The sequence below is a fragment of the Gymnoscopelus microlampas genome (assembly GCF_963454915.1).
Source record: "Gymnoscopelus microlampas genome assembly, chromosome: 11".
Lineage (NCBI taxonomy): Eukaryota > Metazoa > Chordata > Actinopteri > Myctophiformes > Myctophidae > Gymnoscopelus > Gymnoscopelus microlampas.
In genome coordinates, this window is record NC_139948.1 from 15941609 (window position 1) to 15964703 (window position 23095).

The following is a 23095-nucleotide window of genomic DNA, read 5'->3' on the forward strand; positions in this document are numbered from 1 at the left end:
CTTGCTCTCTCCACTCTCTCTCTTTCTCATATCTATATTTGGCGCCTGCACATTCTCCATCATAAACACACAAATCCTGACACTCTCTCCCACAGACAGAATCAATATGCAGAACTGTACTTTCCCCCATGCAGGTGAATCATTGTTCTTGTAGGTGCCACAGTAAAAAACAGTCTCTCTCCCCCCCGAGGGAAAGCTGTAGGATTAGTGACAGTGAATATAGGCAGGTAATTAGAATACACGGCAGAACGGTGGAATGAATGCACACCGGGGCCGGTTGGTGTTGGGTTTACACTGCTCCAGGGAGTACGGCAACTGGGGGAGGGGGGTATACAGTGAAATAAACAGAGACAGCGACATTCGGAGACAATCGGAGGCAGAAGCCTGTGTGAGTGACACGTCCGGTGTTCTCCCGAGAGAGGGGGGCAGATAAACGAGTGGTAAATAATGGGAGCATGATGAAATAACAGCTATGGCTGCTTTGTGATTGGACAGGAACACCAAAGAAAGGTGCTGGAGTGGAGCTGAACGGATGCTCTGCTGGTGATGTTCAGACACAATGCATCACATACTAAACCAGCTGTGTCTGTGTGTGCTGTTTTTACTCAACTCTATGGGCAATTTTCTCTAGACACTCAAATCCTCTGTTGATTTAACTCTAAAAGTGTACAAATGTAACCAAATTCGGTTACATTTGTACACGTTCAGTGTGAAAAATAGATAAATGAACACTGAGGATTTTATTGTGAGCTTAGAGTGAAATACACTGGAATGGATGTGGTTACCTGTCTCTTGGGTGGAGGTTTGTAGGTGGGCGCGGCGGTCTGGTTCCTCCAGGCCAGGGGGGGGCAGAACCACTCCACCTCGCTCAGGTATATGAGGAAAGAGCAGTCCGAGCCGTCCACGCCGTAGAAGGCGTAACAAGGGTCCGAGGTCCAGCGCGCACGCATCCACTGGAAGGCCAGGTGTCCATGCCAACAAATTAATAGTTTCAGTTTAGTCTCCCTCAGCGTGCTGCGTACATCACAATTAGGGAAGAAATAAATGTGACCTAAACTGTCGCAGTCGACTGAAGTTAATATCAAGACAATAAAACGTTTCATTGGTGAGAGGTTTATGTGTTCATCCCTTATGACCTCTTGTTAATGTGGTCAAAGTGGTCCATAAAAACTAACGTTGCGGCCAGGTGAGTTACCAATATCTTTTTACTACTACAAGGCTGTGCCGCGTTTGCCGTGAAGGTCATGGGTATAGATATTATACACCTAGATACTGCATTGGCTGCTGCTGCTCATTGGAGCGATGAGTCAACGCGGCCGCCATCTAGGTCGGACTCAGGGTAAGCCACGGCTCCTATTGCATGTCCGTCTGTTGAAGTAGGAGGGCTTTCCGCAATTGAAATCATAACTTACTGAATTTCCAACCGATTTTCAAGCGGTTTGGTTTGTTACAACGGCCAGACATGTAGTCATGCTGTGATACAGGATTGGTTACATAAAATAAAAAAAGTTATCTCATACCAAAACACTTTATCTTATTTAGTAACAGTAATGCTCATATAGCAATAGCTCATATAGCATATAGCAACCAATATGGCAGGGGTATATCAGGGGTAAGAGTGCCAAAGGACAGGACAGTTTTAAGTCTCTACGTCAGGTCGTTTGGAAATGATTATGATGTGTAGACTTACGTCCACCTTGCTGGGGCAGTCTGGGTACCGGGGGTCTTTAGGAATATCACACTGTCCTGATGCTCCATCCCTAACTGACAGAGAGAAAGACAACATTATAAGTCAAAGTCTCACCCGATTCCACACTGTACTGTACTGTACGTTGAAGAATCCACTCATTATAACAAACAGTAGTTTTGGGATCCTAAAATACAGTACTTTGTCCTTAAGTGCTGTGAGAGATGTGAGATACAGTACCACAGATCTTTGACAGGCCTTTTCTCAGCTTCTTTATTTGAGGTTTAATAACTTTAAAATAAGTTCTTCAACTATTTTCAGATTCCAATGTATCACATCATGTGAAAACTTTACAATCTGCACTTTCATAATCAGTAAAATACTGAAAAATGAAAGTGCCCTTCTCTTGTCACATTTGCTTAGAGTAATGAGCTACAGAATCAGAAGTAATGTGCTACTGGCAAATAGAAATAGATAATGAATCATTTTAATGCAGTTAATGCTAAGGATTGCTTTGCTACCAGGTTACTGTACCTACCCTGCAAATACCTCGGCCTGTGTGAATGTACGGTATAAACCAGTCATCATTGTGCACCAATATTAGGATAAGACATTATTCACCTCAGTTCATTAAGGTTGACCGGGGTCCCCCAGGGATGTGTATTTGTTTTTCCCTCTACACTAGATCTGTTAGCTGAACTAAGCCGATCAACTGTACAAGCTCACAACGTTGTGAGCTTGTAGATAGCCAAATGTTTGCCCCACAATAGGGACGCTAGGGTTCATGTGGTTAAATGGAGGGTAGTCTTGGATGGATTTTCGATCATATTTAGTACGCATGGATTAAAGCCAAATAAAATCTCACGACTGGAAAAATGTCAATAGGCCAAGTCACATTATGCAATTTGTTTAACATGTGAAAGGAGCCCCCCACACACACATTAGCGCTGGTTCTTAACCCTTTAAGACCGGGAACGCATCTTTGTCATTTTAAGATTGCATTGGCTTTATAAAAATAGCAGATATACAAGCTCATCATATGAGCTTGTAGATCTGTTATTTTTTGGAAAAATCATGAAAATGTGTGCACATTTTGAATATATATATACTTTTTTAACGCGATTTTTTTTTTAACATAATTGCTATATTATCAATGGTTTTCAAACTTTTTCATGTCAAGGACCCCCAAAATAATGTCTGCTTTTATATGAAATATCTGTAACCATTAAGGTTTTATGGAAGATGCTTCTGAACATATTGCTAGTTTGACAACTTCAAATGCTCTAATCTTAAAACAATAACAAATAGCCTATAAGCTCCCTTGTAGATATACTATTTTCGCTGCGTAACATGCTTCCATAGAAGACGTGCTGGCTTCTATGGAATCCAAATGACTTAAATCAGTCGTGGAGACTGAGAACTTTAATCCATGAGTACCTGATGTACAGGACAGTACAGACAACATGTAATTGGGGGGGGGGGTAATATTGTGGTAGTGGGCACAGCCACTCAATCTCTCTTTGTGACCACAGACTTCATTTCAGATTTCAAGTGATTTAGAGGACTAATTAAAAACAAATGGCAGGCAACCACTCTCAGATTACATTTTCCGTTGTCGTTTTACTTTCTGTGTAAATAAATAAGAAACTGTCTGAATCATCCTTCCAGCATGTAGGGGGGGGGGTGAAGTATCGTATTATATTATCATATTACTGATACACAAGATAACGCAATAAGGAAACCTCAGACATTTAACCGTATCGTGATATTTTGGCAAGATTAATGTCCAGTACATCACAATATTACATGTTGTAGGTCACCGGATTGATCTGGTTAATACTGGAACAACCTGGCCTGAACCGCCCGCAGGACGTCTCTCTGTTACTCAGAACTACAGCAGCATTCGGCCGTTCAGGCTGTGGGGGGTTCATTAGGCATGTTCTGGGGCCAGTTAACAAGCTCATCTAAAAGCCCGGCCGGGCCTGCTGAATGGCTGCGACCCAGCAAGGGCGCCGGATACACAATGCCATGTTGGCGTGATTAATGAAATAATCATTCGATTTTTCCCTCTATACCTCGCTTCCTTCTCTGCCCTGCTGCTTTCTCTCAATACCTCTCCCACCCTCTTCCTCATTCCTTCTTTTATCTTTCTACCCCCTACATCTCCTTTTTCTCTCCATTTCGCCTTTCCTTCGTCCATTCTCCTCACTATCCGGCGCTAGGCGGGCGGCGGCCTAATTAAAAGGAGCGGCTGCTGTTCCTTCCACCAACATGGTGCTGCCAAGGCTCGCTGAGCACAATTACAGGCGACGAATTAGCCGCCATTCTGTTTGATTACCATAATAACGACATCGCTCGCGCTAAAGGGCGCCAAAGCTTGGCATTATCAAAACTTAGCCCCAGGATTAGTCACGCTGGTAGCAAACACAGGGAATCTCTTTGCAACAAAGTTGCTTTTTTTTAATGATTTCAGGGGGATTACTTTGTTGGTGAAAGCGCCTGTGTCTCTCTTGACAAGACGTCATGTTCTAAATGTGTCACTGCTTTTAAAACGCAGTGTCGCTCAGTAACGCATTGAATATGTCATCTCTGTCTGGTGCATACAGGATGGACGAAATGGATTGTACTTGATGAATGCCATTTCATACAAGTGCCCAATGAAGAAATTGAGAGCAAAGGCTAATAGAGAAAAGCGGACAGCCTCAGATCCCATTAACAAGACAGTAATTCATAAGCAGGCATTTAACATCACGCAGTGTAGCGTTTATGATAAGACAGCGAGCACTGTGGTGATGATGGTGGTGGGAGGAGTGTTGTAATTCCACCACATGACATGAAGGGAGGCTTGTTATGTGAATGGCTAATGTGGCAGAAAGAACGTCTGTCATGGTCCATATGATTAACCCATTAAGACTGGGAACGCATCGGTGTCATTTTAGTTTTCTTTGGCTATTCAAAAATAGCAGATTTACAAGCTCATAGCGCGGCACTGAGTGCCGCGCTACGAGCTTGTAGATCTGCTATTTTAGAAATATCGTGAACATCAACTCAAATCTTTGCTTCTGGGGGTCCCTGGAACAAAATATTTTGCGGCCAAATACATATCATTTTGGGGGTCCTTGACATGAAAACGTTTGAGAACCACTGATATAGCAACATAGGTTTTTTTCAAAAAACTGCTTAGAAGGCATTTTGTAGGGGTTAACCAACAAATGCCAAGGGCAAGCTTAACCTGCATGTTCAACGAATTCTGGAGTCAGACAAGACAGCCATGTATGTAGTAAGCACATATCGTCTGTGTCGGGTGGAAACCTTGTATGTCCAAAACAATTACTTTTCAGAAAATGGCGAACAGAACCTTTGTTCCAATGGATTGATTGATTGATTGAATACTTTATTAGTCAAAGATGTAAATAGCACGGAAGTACAGTAACACGAAAAAGTCCCGGGGACTTGTTTCCATTGTGGTCCTACAGTATATGTATTCAATTCATCAACAGACCATAACATATTAACATTAATACATGTCATTAAAAAATGTCAATGTCCAATGTAGTGATTATTTATAAGATCTTGTTAATACTTTTCATTGGTTCAATATTTATAAAACCCACAGACAAACGAAAGCTTTCACTTTAAAGTAAAAACAATTGCAGATCTACAACCTCTCAACATGTCACAATGTTACGCGTTGTGAGCTTGTAGATTGGCTATTTCTTTGTAGTATGACATAGTAGGGCACACATTTATGAAAACACATAAAAAGTTGAGAAATTAAGATACAAGGATCCTGCTCAACAGCAACGATATACTGTACAGTATGAAGGTGTGTGTGTGTGTGTGTGTGTGTGTGTGTGTGTGTGTGTGTGTGTGTGTGTGTGTGTGTGTGTGTGTGTGTGTGTGTGTGTGTGTGTGTGTGTGTGTGTGTGTGTGTGTGTGTGTGTGTGTGTGTGTGTGTGTGTGTGTGTGTGTATCTGTCTGTCTGTCTGTCTGTGTGCATGCGTGCATGAGTCTTGAGGCGGAAAATGAGTTTCTTTGACCAGTATCATTTCCACAATTATGTACCAAGAGAGACAGAAATAGTCCATAAAGCTGCTGTCACAGTTGGGCACAAGGTGTACTCCTTTGGAGGGACCGGTGATCAGGTGCACGGTGACACCTGGACGAGAAGAATGTCCTCTTGAGGTTCCCTTCGAGTACAACTGTACCACAGCGGTGCTTATAGATCATGTCATCTACATCTGGGGGGGGGGGGGGTATTATGAATATGATCACATGGTGTTGGAGTCCACGAGGGGGAACTCCAACGATCTTTATGCATTTGATGTTGACACCCACAGATGGTTCCAGCCAAAGGTTTCTGGTACTTTTCCCAAGTGGGGGTATCGTCACTCAGCCTGTGTCTTGGGGAAGGCCGTATATCTATGGAAAACAATCAGACTGTAATAACATCTACATGTTGGACGCCACAACAATGGTCTGGTCTCTAATCAACTCCAGATGATCTACTTCCTCATTTCACTATGCCACCATCATTGGAACAAAGATGTTGTTTGTATTTGGGGAAGAAAAGCACCAGCCACACCAGTACAACATCAGAGTGTTTGAGACAGAGAGCAACTGCTGGCTAGAGCACACCTTCGGCACAGCTTCTTGCAGAAAGACGCTGGTGTCATAATGATTCAGCCTTTACCTACAATGGAGAGCTGTACATACTTGGTTGGTCAGTTTCGGGCCGAGGCTTAAATCATCTGTGGAGATTCAACTCAGAGACCTTCTCCTGGAAGAAGGTTGTGCCCAAGGGGAAAGGCCGGTCTGGGTCGCATATCTGCTGCCGGGTGGTGGGAGATCAGGTCATCTTCTTTGGAGTATACGACACACCCGATAAAGTGCACATCTTAGACTTAGGATGTTGAAGATCTGTCTGTCTGTCTGTCTGTCTGTCTGTCTGTCTGTCTGTCGCAGCTAAATGGTTCTTTGTGTAGGTGTGTATTCAGGATGTATGCATGCACGCGCGCGAGTGTGTGCGTGCGTGTGTGTGTGTGTTTTCCTCAAACTCTACCTCTATTACTGGCCATGCTGCGCTGTAGAATCTGCTCCACCCTCATCGCCATATCAGACATGTTCTGTGCTATGGCCTGGATCCTCTCCACTAGACCCACAGGCTGCATCCTGATCTCTCACACACACACACACACACACACACACACACACACACACACACACACACACACACACACACACACACACACACACACACACACACACACACACACACACACACACACACGTTTGTCACTGCATTGATAATTCTAGCCCCCATTGACATTAAATCTGTGCAGTTTCAAACAGGTAGACTTCACAGAACGTTTTGGAATCAAGCCTCTAACAGAATGAGGGACTTTATTTATTCCAGCCCTGGACTTCCCTCCTACAGCATTTGACCTGTTTTTATTTTAGTTTTGTCGTGTTTTTCTTCCCGAACACAAGTACGTTCAAAGAAGTGGAGGACATGCTAATTGTGCGGAACTTGGTTGGAGCGTGAAATAGAAAAAGCTCTTAAACATTGTCAGACACACTTTATTTGTCGGGATAAAAAAATGTGTCTCAGCACACTGAAGCGAATCCCAGAGAGAAATGAGAAGCAAGTGCAATTAGGTTGTTAGCAAAAAAAATCATTCATTTGACTTCTGAAGGCCTGAAAGCAAAAGATAGACAGATGGGGGTCGGCAAGTAGCAGACTTGACATAGATTTCAACGGTAACAAAATCAACAGAACTTTACAGCTAAAGGTTATAAAAATGTAGCCTAAGAGCCCAAATGAAAAATGTTCACCTTGCTCTGTGGCCCAGGGGGATTGTATACAGTGAATTAGTCAGAATACCTAATGGTAAGGGATTTCTCAGTGGAGTACTAACCCCAAATCCTCTATACATTTCAGAAGCACTCAAAAGGCAGAATATCCCAAACTTCAAGTAAACAGAGGAGACAAAGTACTCACATTTCCACTTATTGTCTCCGCCAGGCCGAAAGGTATGAGAGAGTATGTTTTGCACCCTGTCTCTCCGTCCGTCCGTCCGTCCGTCCGTCCGTCCGTCCGTCCGTGTGTGTGTGTGTGTGTGTCCGTCCGTCCGTCCGTCCGTGTGTGTGTGTGTGTGTGTGTGTGTCCGTCTGTGAACAGCTAATCTCCGACACCGTTGGCTTGATCGCAGTGAAACTGTGCACACACACTCCCTGGATGCCAATTCAGAACCTTTACCCCAAATTTTTCACATAGGACTGTTATAGCGCCACCAGGAGGCCGCTTTTTCTAAAACATTTTTTTTGACAGTGCTCTTCTCTATAGTCATTAAACAAAACCAGTATTTCAGATTTTTCATATTCCATCCTGATTGGCTAAAAATGTCTTCCAAAGTTTGCAGAAGTGCTCCGTTTTGAACAACATGCCTCAAATCATGATCACAGCATGCAATTTCCCTGAAATTCTGCTCGCACATTCCCACTATGCATGAGGAAGAAATGCCACTTAAAATTTTTCAAATCAGCCTCATGGTGGCGTTATAACAGGCCGATTCGTGTTCTTACCTATAACTGCACCGATCGGTATAAAACTTTGTATGTACACTCCCTAGAGGCCAAGGAAAACCTTTGCCCTGCATTTTTCACATCTGCCTTTTATAGCGCCACCAAGAGGCTGACTTATGCAAAACATTTTTTTTTTATAATTACTCCTTCCCATTTTATCCAAATTTCACACAAATCGGTACACATGATCTCTATAGTCATGTGATCAAGAGGGTTCTGTTTGACTGCTCATATTCCATCCTGATTAGCTAAGATTAACATCTAAAGTTTGCAGTAGTGCTTGGAACAAAATGCCGCAACTCATGAACATGTCTGATTGCGGTGAAACTTTCCACGCACATTCACACTATGTTGAGGAACAAACCCACCACCAGCAGGTCAAATTTAGCAAAACACACAAAATGCCTCAAATCATGAATGCAGTGTCCGATTGCCGTGCACGGCCCTAGGATGAAATGGCACCCTTTTCACATTGGCCTATTATAGTGCCACCAGGAGGCCAAAATAACCTACAGTACCTGACCTGGCGGAGATCTGTGCTCCGAGGAGCACTTTTTCTAGTTATATTTGGCACCATCAATAGACGTAACGCTTACGCCGGTGGGTTCTCAACCTGTGGGCCGGAGCCCACTGATGGGGAGAATATCCGATTTGGCAAGCTCACAACGTGTCGCACTGTGACGCGTTGTGAGCTTGTCGATCTGCTATTTTCAGCAAAAGCTTTCCCCACAATAACATAAAATACACTAGCATAGAGCCCTGAGGGACTCCACTCAACCATATGGGTGGTTAAGTGGGAAGGTGAAGTGGTCAGATGGGTGGGCCGCGAACGCTTTCGTGATTTTCAAGTGTGCCCCTGATCTAGAAATGGTTGAGAACCGCTGGCTTGCGCATTTCATCAGGATTTACGCCTTTCAAAACGTGCACGTCAAAAGTAAACATGGAAATAGTTTTCATGTAATAAATGAAAACGCCCCATTTTTTTCACTCTACACAATATCTCGCCGAATGCGACCCGTTGTGAGCTTGTAGTTCGGCTATTTTTGGTGAATGTTTCCCCCCAGAATAGGGATGCAAGGGAAAGTGGTTAAAGTACTGGACTGGTCTGGGCAGCCGAGTCCAACTCAGACTTACACAAAATCGCCATGAGCATCATTGCACTTCCTGTCTCTTAGTTACTATGGATCATGCATTTTCATGTCTGAAGCTGACTTTTTCTTTCCCCATTGAGATCACCATTGAATGACAAGATGCAAGAGATCTATTCCTATGTAGGTCAAAACATTACGTTCCTTCCCTTTGTAGTAGGCTGACAAGTGAGAGAATCAGGTGAACTTAAGAAGAATCCAAGGCACTCCGTTCAGTTTTAAAAAGCCTTTATTTTGTCATGGCTTATTTGGCAAAGTTAAAAACGCAGGTGACCAGCGCGTTTCGGCTCAGGGGCCTTCATAAGGGTCCATTAGGTTTGAATAAACAATATGGACTGTAGGCTGCCTCTTTAGCATTGATTTTCAGTGTTTCTGTATTTTATTTTAATGATAAAGCCACAGAGTAATGTGACAGCTACCTTACTTGTGCTGCTAATACGAAGTGCAAACACATTCTTCTTAAATTCTGTGATTATAAGCAATGGAATGTTTGAATGAGCTAATGTTAGCATTAAAATTAAGCTCATTTGCATCTAAATCTACAAACAGAAACAGCCTGTCCAGAAAATATGAACATAAACAAATGGGTGTAGAGGCATGCTAGAATGCATAATCTGAGTGGTATTTTCAGCAAACAACTTCAAAGGCATGTTTTGGAGACCTCAGAGACCTAATTAACTTTTTGAAAAAGGAGTATTATATGTGACCTTCAACAGTTTTAAGGCCCCTATGTGTTTGAATATTTAGTCATGCCACCTACAGTAATTCATAATCCACCCTCCTTAGCTGTGGTACAGCAGTAGTTCTCAAAACGTTTTGTGCCAAGGACCCCCAAATTGATATATGTTTGGCCACGGACCCCCATCTGAAAATGTTTTGTGCCAGGGACCCCCAGAAGAGAAGATTTGCGTTAAAAAAAATCAAATGTATGCAAAATATTCCAATACTACTCAAGATTTGTAAAACATTTCTTTTGCCGAATTTAACTGGGGACCCCCTGGAACCCCCCCCCAAGGACCTCTGCGGGTCCCCGGACCCCACTCTGAGAACCACTGGGCTACAGTATTAGCCAACTATACGCATGTTGACAATGGGTGCTTGGCTAAAAGTCCTTAAAAAAAGGGAGAACCCGGCCCGCACACCAACTAGTCTACAACGTCTTTATTTGAAAAGGTTTGACAATGTTTAGATCCGGTGTGGATCATCTTCAGGTCAATTTGACTTTTTTTCTTTGTATGATAAATTGTGTCAAACATGTTTTTGATAAAGAAAAAGGCAATAAATGATGTGTCTGATCCAACAGTTCCCAGAATCCACTGCAAAGGCTTGGTTCTCAAGCAGTTCTTGAGGACTGCCGAGTTTTTGCTGTCCGTGCAACTACACCACCTTGGTGTGTGGCTTTCAATTTGCTGCTTCAGCGATACAGAGAGCATTGAGGGACTGATCATTACTCCTTCTGATAGAGACATGGAGATGAGGTTTAAAAATAGTGGAGTATACATTACGTTTAATATCGTCACTGTCGGACAAAAACCTTGTATGTTACTTTTCAGGAAATTGGAAAAAGGACCTGTGTTCCAATGTATCCAATGCAGTTACTATTCATAAGCTCTTATTAGAGGAATATTTCACTTTCAAACATGTTTGGGGTCATGTTAACGTCTACTCAGGCTGTGAGCACCCTAGACAGTTTTTAAGTTGCTTGATTCAGTATTTAGATATTTGATATTCATTTTATCAGAAACGCCCCCTTCCTATACAAACCCATTGTAACTCCAAACTCCATTTTAATCATGATGACTGATATTGTCCTTCTAATGTGTGAGGGGCTGTGTTTCTTCAAATCACTTTTTTCATTCATTTTTTATATTTGTTTGGGAAAATGAAAAAAACAAAATACAATAAAAAAATTCAATAACATTTTGGAAAAAAACAATCGAAAAAACATGGTCCCCTCACGTATTAGGAGGGCAATATGAGTCACCAGAACCGAGGATTTCGATGAATCTATCATTGTTAAAATGGAGTTTGAAGTTACCATGGGCTTGTATAGGAAGGGTGTGTGACGTGTCTGATAAAATGAATATCAAATATCTGAATCAAGCAACTTAAAAACTGTCCGGGGTGCTCACAAGTCATTAAAAAGACCCCAAACATGTCTGAAAGTGAAATATCCCTTTAATACTTTTAATTGGTTAAATATTTATAAAACCCACAAGTAGACTTAACCACTTTCAACCTGGCGTCCCTATTTTGGGCATGTCATTAACATTTTCAAAAAAGCTTGTAGATCAGCTTTTTTTCACTACTTTTGCACTGTCATACAGCAAAGTATAAAATAGGGCATTGATTCACAAAAAAAACATAAAAAGAAGAAATATGGAGATGCAAGGTTTAAACAGCGACGATATAATCCTAAACTCCTTAATTTAATTAAAGGTAGGGTAAGTGATTTGCTTTGGTTAAAATAAGTGTTAAATAGCTCTATATTCTGATAGTACTCATTGCTATAGAGTGTTTGTTCAGTAAAAGGAGTCTCCTTGTCTCTCCACCTCTTTATTAAACAGAAAATGCATTTTCGTTTCAGTTTCATTTCCAATTTTATCCAACCAGGACAGAGAACTCCATCAGGATACAGATTAAACAAGTGAAATTGGAAGTGATGACACTAAGACATGAGCAGACAAAATTGGAACTGGAACACTATACAAATTAAGCTTAAAAATGGGTATTTTCTCCTGATTGGCTGAGATTTTGACACCTACCGAAAAATGTATTTTCTGTTTATTAAAGAGCTGGAGAGACAGGGAGACATCTGTTACTGAAAAAACACTCTATAGCAATGATTACTATCAGAATATAGTATTTTAACCTTTTAACAAAATACGTTTTGTTTTAACCACAAAATATCACTTACCCTACCTTTAAAGTTGTTGTTGTGCCCTGGAGGAAAGTAGTACTCATACTTCCTACTCTTTGAGCCAGCATGTCACCCGGCGTTGATGTCAATGCACTCATGTGTTTGTTTGAATAAAACCTTGGAGCATAAAAGTGAGTTGCGAGCCCTATTTTTGTTTCAGTATCACTGTTCACAGTTAAAGCTCAGCACCAAAGAACGGAGGATGTGCGTTATTTGTTTTTCTGAATGCACTCATGTGTACATACACGCGCATGCATACGCGCGCATGAGCACACGCGCACGCACACGCACACGCACACACACACACACACACACACACACACACACACACACACACACACACCCCTGTACTCATATGAAACAACCTGACATTTTTATTACTGGATTCTGGTCCAGGAGAGGTTATTCAGGCATTAAAGAGCAAGAAGCCAACCTAATTACTTTTTTAACAGTATACCAGGTTGGCAAATATTCCCCCGACTGCTGATCTCAAACTGTCTGTGTCTAGGCTCAATCCAGCAGCTAGACTTACTAAACGTGTTTTATCACCTAGCTGAGGCATGAACGAAGCCAAGAAATATTGATAATGGACGTTTTATCATCATTAAAGCATTTGCTTTTTTTTGCCATAATGTTTCATATTTAGGTCCTTAAGAGGCCTATTGTACCCTTGTTAGAGACACAACTTAATGTTATTGCATAGGGCACTGGACACATTAAATTCAGCTCTAGGAACATAATGTCATACAGTGGAACCATAATGGTAAAAAGTATTAGCCAGAACACAATAAACAAGACCATGCACTAGTAGAAATAGGAGCCACACCTAGTGAGAGGTGGGATTTCTACTCTAAACCGTTCTGGTCGTTCTATAGTAAACATTAGCCAAAACCATCCATCAAGCCTTCATTTTCTGCAGCTGGAAGCAGATACATAGGTGGCAGCCAACAACGTCATAACTGCCCAATATTGACTTTATTACATTTTGTTTGATTATATTTTGGGCACTTATTATGGCTATTGTTGGCTGCTCAAAGGAGGCAGTGGCTGTCAAGGAAACATGAATGTTCCCAGTCTGATCCCCTGGCTCCTCCTGGCTCCTCCCACTGAGCAGGTTGGCGACTTGTAGGGGTGCAACTGTTAATCGAACAAATTGATTTAACAGATTATAAAAAAATCGATAATCGAAATTTAATAAGGTAATCAATTAATAATCTTTCCCTATTTTGGGCATATTATCAGTATAAGTAAAAAGCTTACTTTTTTTTTTAAAAGTAACAATTTTTGCACAAAACCTGGCGACGTATAAAATCACACTCAAGTGGTTAATCTAATTATATTATATATATATATATATATATATACATATATATATACATATACATATACATATACATATACATATATATATATATACATATATACATATATACATATATATATATATATATATATATATATATATATATATAACAAAAGAAAACTCTACTATACCATTAATCAAAAAAGTAATCGATACAATAATCATTAAGAAAATAATCAATAGTTGCAGCCCTACTGACTTCATGGTTGTTCCCACTGTTGATGTGTGAATGTGCATGTGAATGGCTGGATGTAAAAGCACATTGTAAAGATGCCATAGAAATGTAGACCATTTATAGAAATGTTCAAAGGTAGCTTCTATGGCTTGGAGGGTTCTTAAGAGGAGATTTTTAAGTGAAGTGTGAGGAAGAGGGCCAGAGGCGGTGTAAGCGTAGGAACAGTGATGTCCAAGAGAGCAAAAAACAGAGGTGTCAGAAACTGCTGCAAGAGGGAGACATTCCTCTCAAACCCTGAGCTAGTGTGTGTGTGCGTGCGAGAAAAGGGTCTGTTGTCATGGAGACCACAGATCACACTGCTCCGGGGTGGTACAGTATAGCTTTGACTTGTCCGGCACGACTGGCACCCCCCCCTCGCCCAATTTTTCCCCCTATCTTCTGCTATAGACTGGTTCATCCAGTAAAGGCTCTGTTATGCTTAGTTAAAGAAACTAGTCGATCTACAAGCTCAGAACGCGACACACACGCAAGTATAAAATCAGGCTTAAGCTGTCAATGGAAAATGTTGGTGTCAAGAGTGTACATTAATGTATCATTCTCACTGGATTAACACTGGATTACATGAATAGGATTTCTGTCCACAACATTGGCACCTCTCCACAGGGGTGCCCCAGGGCTCTGCACACGGCCCTCTCCTTTTCCATACACCAAATCCCTCGGCTCTGTCATCAAATCTCACAATTTCACATGATGTTCGGCTATTGACGACCCTAAAGGGTAATTCAGAACGCTACAATGTTCCAATGCTTAAATTGCATTAGATTGCATTAGAATGCTTAATGCCGGCATTAAGGCTATTTTTGGCTCACGCCACCGCTGTACAATGATGTATAAAATCAGGCTTAAAACTGTTTTGTCTCGTCACAAATATTTGGTCTTGATCTAGGCTTTAGGAAATATGTCTTCTCTCATCCTGGAATCCAGGCTCATTAAAATGTACCATGCCACCAAAAAGAATGCATTTTGAGAAAAAAATGTCTTAGAAAAATCAAGCCCTAGAAATTCTTCTTACGTAACCTCTTCACAGAAACAGGTGGATCCTAGTATATATTTGTTCACTTCAGCATCTGTGGAGTCATGGCATTTTGCTTTTCCCACAGAGGCTTGGATCAAGTCTTTGTATAAACCCCATGTCATTTCTACACAAGCCTGCTGCAGGTCTCTACTTCTACTGACCAGGCAGCAAGTGCACTATTTCCAGCCCAAACAACAACTTGTGCTTTCCAACAGCTGTATGCAATGAAAAGCCTAGAAGGCTACAAAGAAAACATTCTCTCTCATGTCAAAGCTGTGGTTCACAGTAAAGGGTGATTCATACTTAGTTGTCCGCTGGTGTCACATACTGAAAATAGCAGATCTACAAGATCACAACAGGTCACTGCACATGTTGTGAGCCTGTATACAGTATCTGCTATTTTCGGTGCGCAACATGCCGCTTATCCAAGTATAAATCAGGCATAACATACTCTTCAGCCAATGTGTGCTCAACAATTAGCTCATGGTTAGTGATTTGATTGATTGATTGATGAATTGATTTATTGTACACATCTGTCAAAAGGATAGAAAACAAAAATGCTTAAGAGCTTATTGTCTCCGCCAGAGAGTATGTTTTGCACCCTGTCTGTCAGTCTGTGTGTCCGTGTGTCCTTCTGTCTGTGGACAGCTAATCTCCGGCACTGTTGCCTTGATCGCAGCAAAACTGTGCGCACACACTCCCTGGATGCCAATTTAGAACCTTTTCACATTGGCCTGTTATAGCGCCACCAGGAGGCCACTTTTTGCAACAAAAAAAAATTGACAGTACTCCTACAGATTTTGTCCAAACATTACACAAATCGGTACACAGTATCTCTATAGTCATTAAACCAAACAGATTTCAGATTTTTCATATTCCATCCTCATTGGCTAAGAATGGCTTCCAAAGTTTGCAGGACTGCTCCGTTTGGAACAAAATGCCTCAAATCATGAACACAGCATGCAATTTTTGTGAAATTTCACAATTTTTGTGAAATGTTTTGTTCCTTTGAGAGGACCACAATGAGGATTAGTGAGATGCACATACAGTGCAGGTGTGTAGCCTACCTGTCCAGTGCGGAACTGAGTTCGTCCAGCCTGTGGGAGTCGGTGGTGTTGCCGAGTTTAGATGCATCCATCCTCTTCATAATCACCTCCAGCATATCACTGATTTTCCTCAGTACCCCGCGAGACTCTGGCCCACCAAGTACTAAAATAAAAACACACACACACACACAGTATTACAAACATACAGTCATCACCACAATATAGGCCACAGAGATAAAAAAAAAAAACAGTAAAGAAGATAAAACTAAAAACAATTATGTGAAAGGGTAAGAAATAAACCTGTTGAGAAAGCAACTAATCTTTATTTTGAAAGTGAAAATTCTCCTATTGAAAATGTTATATGACAAAACTGCAAAAGGTTGCATCTGAAAAGCATCAGTCCCGTCTCTCTAGTAGAAACGTGTGGAGAAAGCAACTAATCCTTATTTTGAATGTGAACTTTGTCCCCTTGAAAATGTTAAATATATAAACAACTGCCCATGGTTACATTTGAAAACCACCAGCTCTCTCCATTTATATTTCACCAGCTCTCTCCATTTATATTTCAGTTCACTGTACCTCTAGACATCAACATTCTGCTGTCTCTTATTTCTTGACCTTCATTGCTAAAGTAATGATTCACAGGGTGCCAGCACTCAACACAAACAGGAAAGGGACAAATGAGTCAAATGAGGACAGTGCTGCTGTTTTTATTGTTGCTGCCTTCTCCGCTGGCTCCAATTACTCTAAATTTGCTGGGAGAAATTGTGAATGTGTGTTGTTACCAGTGTACATTTATTTTTTTAGACTTTTATTGATCCCTGTGGGGACATTTGTCACCTACATTTGAGGACTATTATGAGCAGTGGGCAGCCACATAGCAGCACCTGGGGAACAGTTAGGACACTTCAACACAGCACCAGGAGAAGCCGGAGATCAAACCCGCTGCTCTACAGTATCTCCTAAGCCAACTGCCACGCCAAATTTAAAAATCTTTGCCACCTGTACCAAGTCAAAGCCACTCAGAAAGCTTAACGATCCTGTAAAGCAAAATAAATATGATACAATATGTATTCCCAGTTGGACACACCACAGAGTAATGTGTAACCAACAGACCAAATTTGAATGTTGAAAAAAATCTAAAATTATGTTTCAAAATGGATGAAATACAATGCAATATTTGTCCGGCCTCTCTGCCTCGGACTGTAAGGACGTGTCCAATGTACAGTATCTGAAGCCGCACCCATTCACGGAAGAATCTTTCGCCACGGTTTCGTCCAAAGAGGGTCTCGTCCTAACGTCGCCTCACCAGACTTTCCTCCACGGAAGAGAACGGACGGCCCCCACCTATTCAATTCAATGAAGTTGTTGCTCGCTCGTGTTTGTTTGTTTGTTTGTTTGTATGTGTATGTGTGCGCCACCAGAACCAGAGGAACCAGAAGAGATTGAGAAACCTCAAACTCAACCTCAGCTCTCCGTCACAATGGCGCTTCACAAAATCAATCCACCTCTTCTTCATTTGCTTTGGAAGCGCGAACAGTGAAATGGAACTGCTCTGGTGAGCCTGGCATCCAGGCAAAACGCATTTGCGCCAAGAAGCCATGATGATGGACTAATTTAGCAAATTCTGCACCTGAATAACTTACTTGATGTACAGTATGATAGTACAGTAGGCTCATTAAATATTTACAGTATCACTGTGGTGCGTCATCAAGTGATATTTTATTCCCTCCCAGAATATCCTACCCCAGATATTCAAAAAACTTAAGTGGTCTTATTTCACAATGCTGTAAAATACATTTTCAGCCATGACTATTTTACATGTATGTCAATAAACAAATAGCTTAATTCACTCTACAGCCACTTTAAGTCATCTTATTGGACTTTACACCATGATTTTAATTTGCTCCCCTCAAGGTGGAGGTTTAACCATCCTAGAGGTGAAACTGAGATATGAGGTATTTTATTCCATCAATTGTTATTGGCTTTTTACACAAAATGGGTGTGTGATGCTATCTGTGGGTGTGATTTCTTCCAGGCCGTTTCTTCTGATGGTTCTGGTGACAAATGACAACAATAATGACATCGTGCTGCTAACTGTGTACGTTTATGTATGCATGTCTATATTTTATGTATACAATGTATAAAAAATGTTGGGCCGTTGCAATCCAAATTGCCCCTTGGGAACATTAAAGCTTTACCCTAAAGGTCCTTACATACCGGCGAATATAGCGAATATACGCAAAATTCGGACTCGTTCCGAATAATTAAAAGACGCCTTTTCGCTTTTTCGCTCCATGTACGGAGCCATTGACTTTATAAGGTTTTTAAAAAAAACGCATTATTCGCACGAAAAAATCGCCCCGGTGTGTAACAACCTTTACTCATTTCACCTACTATAAGTCATAGTGAATCAGAAAAGGGCTCAATTTACAGTATGCTTCATCGCACAACTGTGTTGCTCAACAAATATTATGCATTTCCGTCTGAATAAATGTCCTTACAGTTGAAAATATATAATTGTTATGCGATTAATTATAAACTGCCGCTAGGGACCACATTAAAACTGCCAGTAGCTCCACCAAGGTCAACGTGGGTCTGCTACAGTGCACGCGTGTCATGCTTCAGAACACTGTATTGCTTTTCTGTAGTGACATTGAGCTCTAAACAGCACAACGAGGGTGCTTATTAACAAAACATCATCCGAGTCAAAGAGCGCAATTAAGGAAATCTTCATATAATTTACAATTACAATTTAGGCATTTTAGCAGACACTCTGATGCAGAATCATGTAGAAAGATCGGAGTAAATGGCATGAACCCTCGTTAACAAACGACAGGATAAAAGGTCATGTAAAAATCAAACCTATAGCATTATCAAAACAACATAGTATCAAAATAACATTCTTACATTTGTGGTAAACAAACAGTATTTATACGGTATTACCTTTGGAGCTGCTTTGAGGACTGAACCATTGGTAGCAGCCAACATTAGCAACAAAACATTCTGGGGGACTGTGAGTGAAATAAAGCATCACCTCTCAGTGTTCCCTCATCAATCGCATTAAGCTTCTAGAAACTGCATTGCGCAGACTCACATTCCTCCCCCCCACAGTGATAGTTCATTTGTCACTGTCTGAGAGAAAGTCACCTTTATCAGAAAAGAAAGACAGAAGAAACAAAGAAGAAACCAATTCAGAACCCAGAGCTTAATCAAGGGAAAACATCCCTGATTAGGGCAAAATCGATCTGTCTGTGCAGGTGACCTACCTACTCCTCCTATTGTGTGTGCAGTGAGTGTGTATAAAGGTGTGCGTGTGTGTGCGCATAAGGGGTTAGGAGAGGACACTTAAGTACTCTGCATTGAGTGCACACAGGGCTTATGAATGGAGGTTGTCGTGGAACACTGCATCTCATCGTGGAACACTGCATCTCAAAAGCTTACTGCACACAGATATCTCCAAATAACATTGTTTTTAGCCATGCACCTTTTATTGTCTCCGCCAGGCCGAAGGCATGGCGAGAGAGTATGTTTTACCCTCCGTCCGTCCGTGTGTGTGTCCGTCCTGTCTGTGTGTTAGCAGCTAATCTCCGACACCGTTGGCCCGGTTGCTCCGAAACTGTGCACACACACTCCCTGGATGCCAATTCAGAACCTCTGCCCCAATTTGGGCCTGTTATAGCGCCACCAGGAGGCCGATTTGTGTAAAACCTATTTTTTTTACATTACTCCTACAGATTTTATCCAAACGTCATGCAAATCGGTACACAGTATCTCTATAGTCATGTGATCAACACGGATCTGTCCGATTTCCCATATTCCATCCTCATTGCCTATGGCTTCCAAAGTTTGCAGGATTGGTCCGTTTTGAACAAAAAGCCTCAAACTATGCATGCAGCTTGCGATTTCCGTGAAATTTCACACGCACATTCCCACTAGGCCGAGGAAGAAATGCCACCCTTTTCACATTGGCCTGTTATAGCGCCACCAGGAGGCCAGAATAACGTACCTGACCTGGCGGAGACCTGTGCTCCGAGGAGCACTTTTTCTAGTTTAATTTAATTCTCCCTCATCCATGTACCGTCACCTCAGTCACCACTTGTGTCTTCAATTCAACTGGTCTCCAGAGCACCCGCTCTCCGTCTGAATAAATCAAAGCTAGACACCTTCCCCAGTCAGACATAAAGACAGCACCAAGCTGAGCGGAATAATTGGAATAATAATGATATTGTATAAAGTAAGGACACATACAGTAACTAAACGTACTGTACCTGCACTGCCTGTCAGTGTGGCCTATGGATATTGTCCAATAAAACTCATCAGAAGTATCCGTTTTTCAAATCCCTCCAAAAATGAAACTATTTACAACTGTATGTGCAAACAATCATTGGCCAGAAAACATGTTTATGGATTTTGCCAAGATCGGCAGCTTGAAGGAGATGGACTCAGAGTGCCTGCCAAGTTGTGGAGATGCTCTCTCTATTGTATCTGCTGCATTGGACACAAACACAGCTTCAAGGCAGAGGCTACATGTGGGAAGAAGAACACACATTTCTTCTCAATAACATTTCTCTCACACGCTGTGCTCATAAATCACCATTACCGGGAGCTAACGCAGTTCCTACACAGCACAATTTTAGAACTGTGCTTTATATATGTTTGCAATCAACCGTTCATCAGCCATTCCCTTGGGACACGTTGGCTAATGCATTTTTCGCAGGCAGGCGGGAGTCCGGCATGCTGACAGTATTTCAGCAAGGGCTGATACTATCTATGTGCTAATGTGGAGCTGCCTATGTGTCATTCCTCATCTGCTGGTTAATAAAGGGCCCATTTAACAGCAGCTAATCTCCTTTAACAACGCTCATTTCGGAAGTGCCACTGCACAATCGATTTTATGAACAAATTCCAATTAGATGACCATTTGTACTGTAGCCTGCATGCGTGCAGAGCACAGTGTTACCCAGCCGTCCATAAACAGCTGGCACTGCGGGGGACTTACTGGCTGTATGTTTCTACTGCAAAGAACGTCACAGTAAAGGAAATCAGGAATTATGAGTGAGAGTCTCCTCTTTAAAATGACAAATTTCTGCATGAATGCACACTTGACTAGATACGGATCTCTTACGCACTGGTTTTGACGGCTGGAAATGAGAAGCCCTTCTTTGCAGAGCGAATCCATTTTTCAACAATCTGTCTAACAACTGCCATACAGCTTTTCATTATTCACCACAGTCAATTCATTCATTTTAGGCATCTGACTGATATGATTGACAGAGTATTGTCTTTCAGTGAGCTCACACATGCTGTATTCACAGGACATGAGACGCTGACTTATGCCATCCTGAGTGACCTCATCCAAACAGAGCTTTGTTGATTCCTTCTAAGACACATCAGATTATTCATGGACGCAGTAATGGCTCCCATACTGTAAATCAAATGATGATACAAGGTCCTGCAGCAATAATACGTTTTATTGATTATCCTGGTCAGGTTTTTGACATAATATTAATCCGACTGAAGAGTCCCTCTCACCTTGAAGCACACCAGGAGGTGGTACAGTAATATTTATATCAAAATCATGTACATTGTATGAAATAAAGATAAAGACAGGCAACCCCTAACACAGGGACAAGGACTAAATGACCCAGGAAAAATAAATATTCTAGCATCATGGGAATGTCATTCAGAATCGATCCTAAAAGAGCACAGACAAGTGCACTAATCCTCTGAACACAGTGATCCAGACATACGTCGAGAGCACACACTACAGCACTGTAACTCATGTGTGACAGGTTGTGGCTTTTATTGCCATACGGTTCCTGGCACAGCTGCAGAGGCAAAGCTCCCCCCGTCGCGTGTCGTGCCACACTGGATCTGATTCTGCTCCCGCCACAAGCGCCCGCATCCTTGTGATGTATTTATTACCTGGATGAAAAATCACCCAATTTGTTAAACAGCAGGGGCACGAGCCTTGGACTGATGAAGTGAATCCATTACTTCCATGTGAGACAAAATCAATGTATGCCAAAGGAGCGTTCATGTCTGAGAAAGAGTCAGAGAGAGAGAGAGAGAGAGAGAGAGAGAAAGAGAGAAAAAAAAGAGAGAAAGGATTTGAGGCATTTTGTTCAACACGGACCAATCCTGCAAATTTTGGAAGCGAACCTTAGCCAATGAGGATGGAATATGGGAAATCGGACAGATCCGTGTTGATCACATGACTGTAGAGATACTGTGTACTGATTTGCATGACGTTTGGATAAAATCTGTAGGAGTAATGTAAACTAGCTAAAGTGCTCCTCGGAGCACAAGTCTCCGCCAGCAGATTTGGGAATGTTGGGAATGTTCTACTTCTTATGCTCTAATTCTTACAAAAAATAGAACATGTTACTGTGTCATAGTAACATGACACAAGTGTCCTATCCGTCTGTATAAGTGTCCTATCCGTCCTGTCTGTATAAGTGTCCTATCCGTCCTGTCTGTATAAGTGTCCTATCCGTCCTGTCTGTATAAGTGTCCTATCCGTCCTGTCTGTATAAGTGTCCTATCCGTCCTGTCTATGTAAGTGTCCTATGTAAGTGTCCTATCTGTCCTGTCTGTGTAAGTGTGATTATTCCTGTCTTACCTCACTTTGAAAGAGGCTAAGACTCTTTCAAAGTGACACATGTATTTATAGGCCGCTATACGTCACTAGCCAATCAGATCACACTATTTCACCGTATTGTCACGTGTCACGTGAGGCTTGACCAATGTTAGCTTGACATGTGGAAAGTGAAAACAATGTCTCCTGGCGGAGACAAAAAAATGGGTTTTGCACAAATCGGCCTCAAGGTGGCGCTATAACAGGCCCATGTGAAAAATTTGAGGCAGAGGTTCTGAATTGGCATCCAGGGAGTGTGTGTGCACAGTTTCACAGCGACCGGGCCAACGGTGCCAGAGATTAGCTGCTAACACACAGACAGGACACACACACGGACACACACACACACGGACACACACACACACACACGGACACACGGACGGGCGGAGACAAAAATAGAGCTGGTAGGGGATGAGAGGAGCTACTGTACCATGTCTGACCCAACTACATTTGGGG

At 41.8% G+C, this 23095-nt stretch overlaps 1 protein-coding gene across 1 annotated transcript in view; it reads right to left on the reverse strand.

Moving 5' to 3' along the window:
• mgat5b (alpha-1,6-mannosylglycoprotein 6-beta-N-acetylglucosaminyltransferase B) overlaps positions 1 to 23095 on the reverse strand; it is a gene marked incomplete at both ends in the record, with an annotated part of 86243 nt that overhangs the window by 46859 nt on the left and 16289 nt on the right. Inside the window, 4 exons of the mRNA XM_084071681.1 lie at positions 786 to 953; positions 1691 to 1764; positions 6750 to 6859; positions 16021 to 16162. Of these exons, the coding sequence (XP_083927807.1) occupies positions 786 to 953; positions 1691 to 1764; positions 6750 to 6859; positions 16021 to 16162 (494 nt within the window). The remainder of the gene's footprint in view (positions 1 to 785; positions 954 to 1690; positions 1765 to 6749; positions 6860 to 16020; positions 16163 to 23095) is intronic.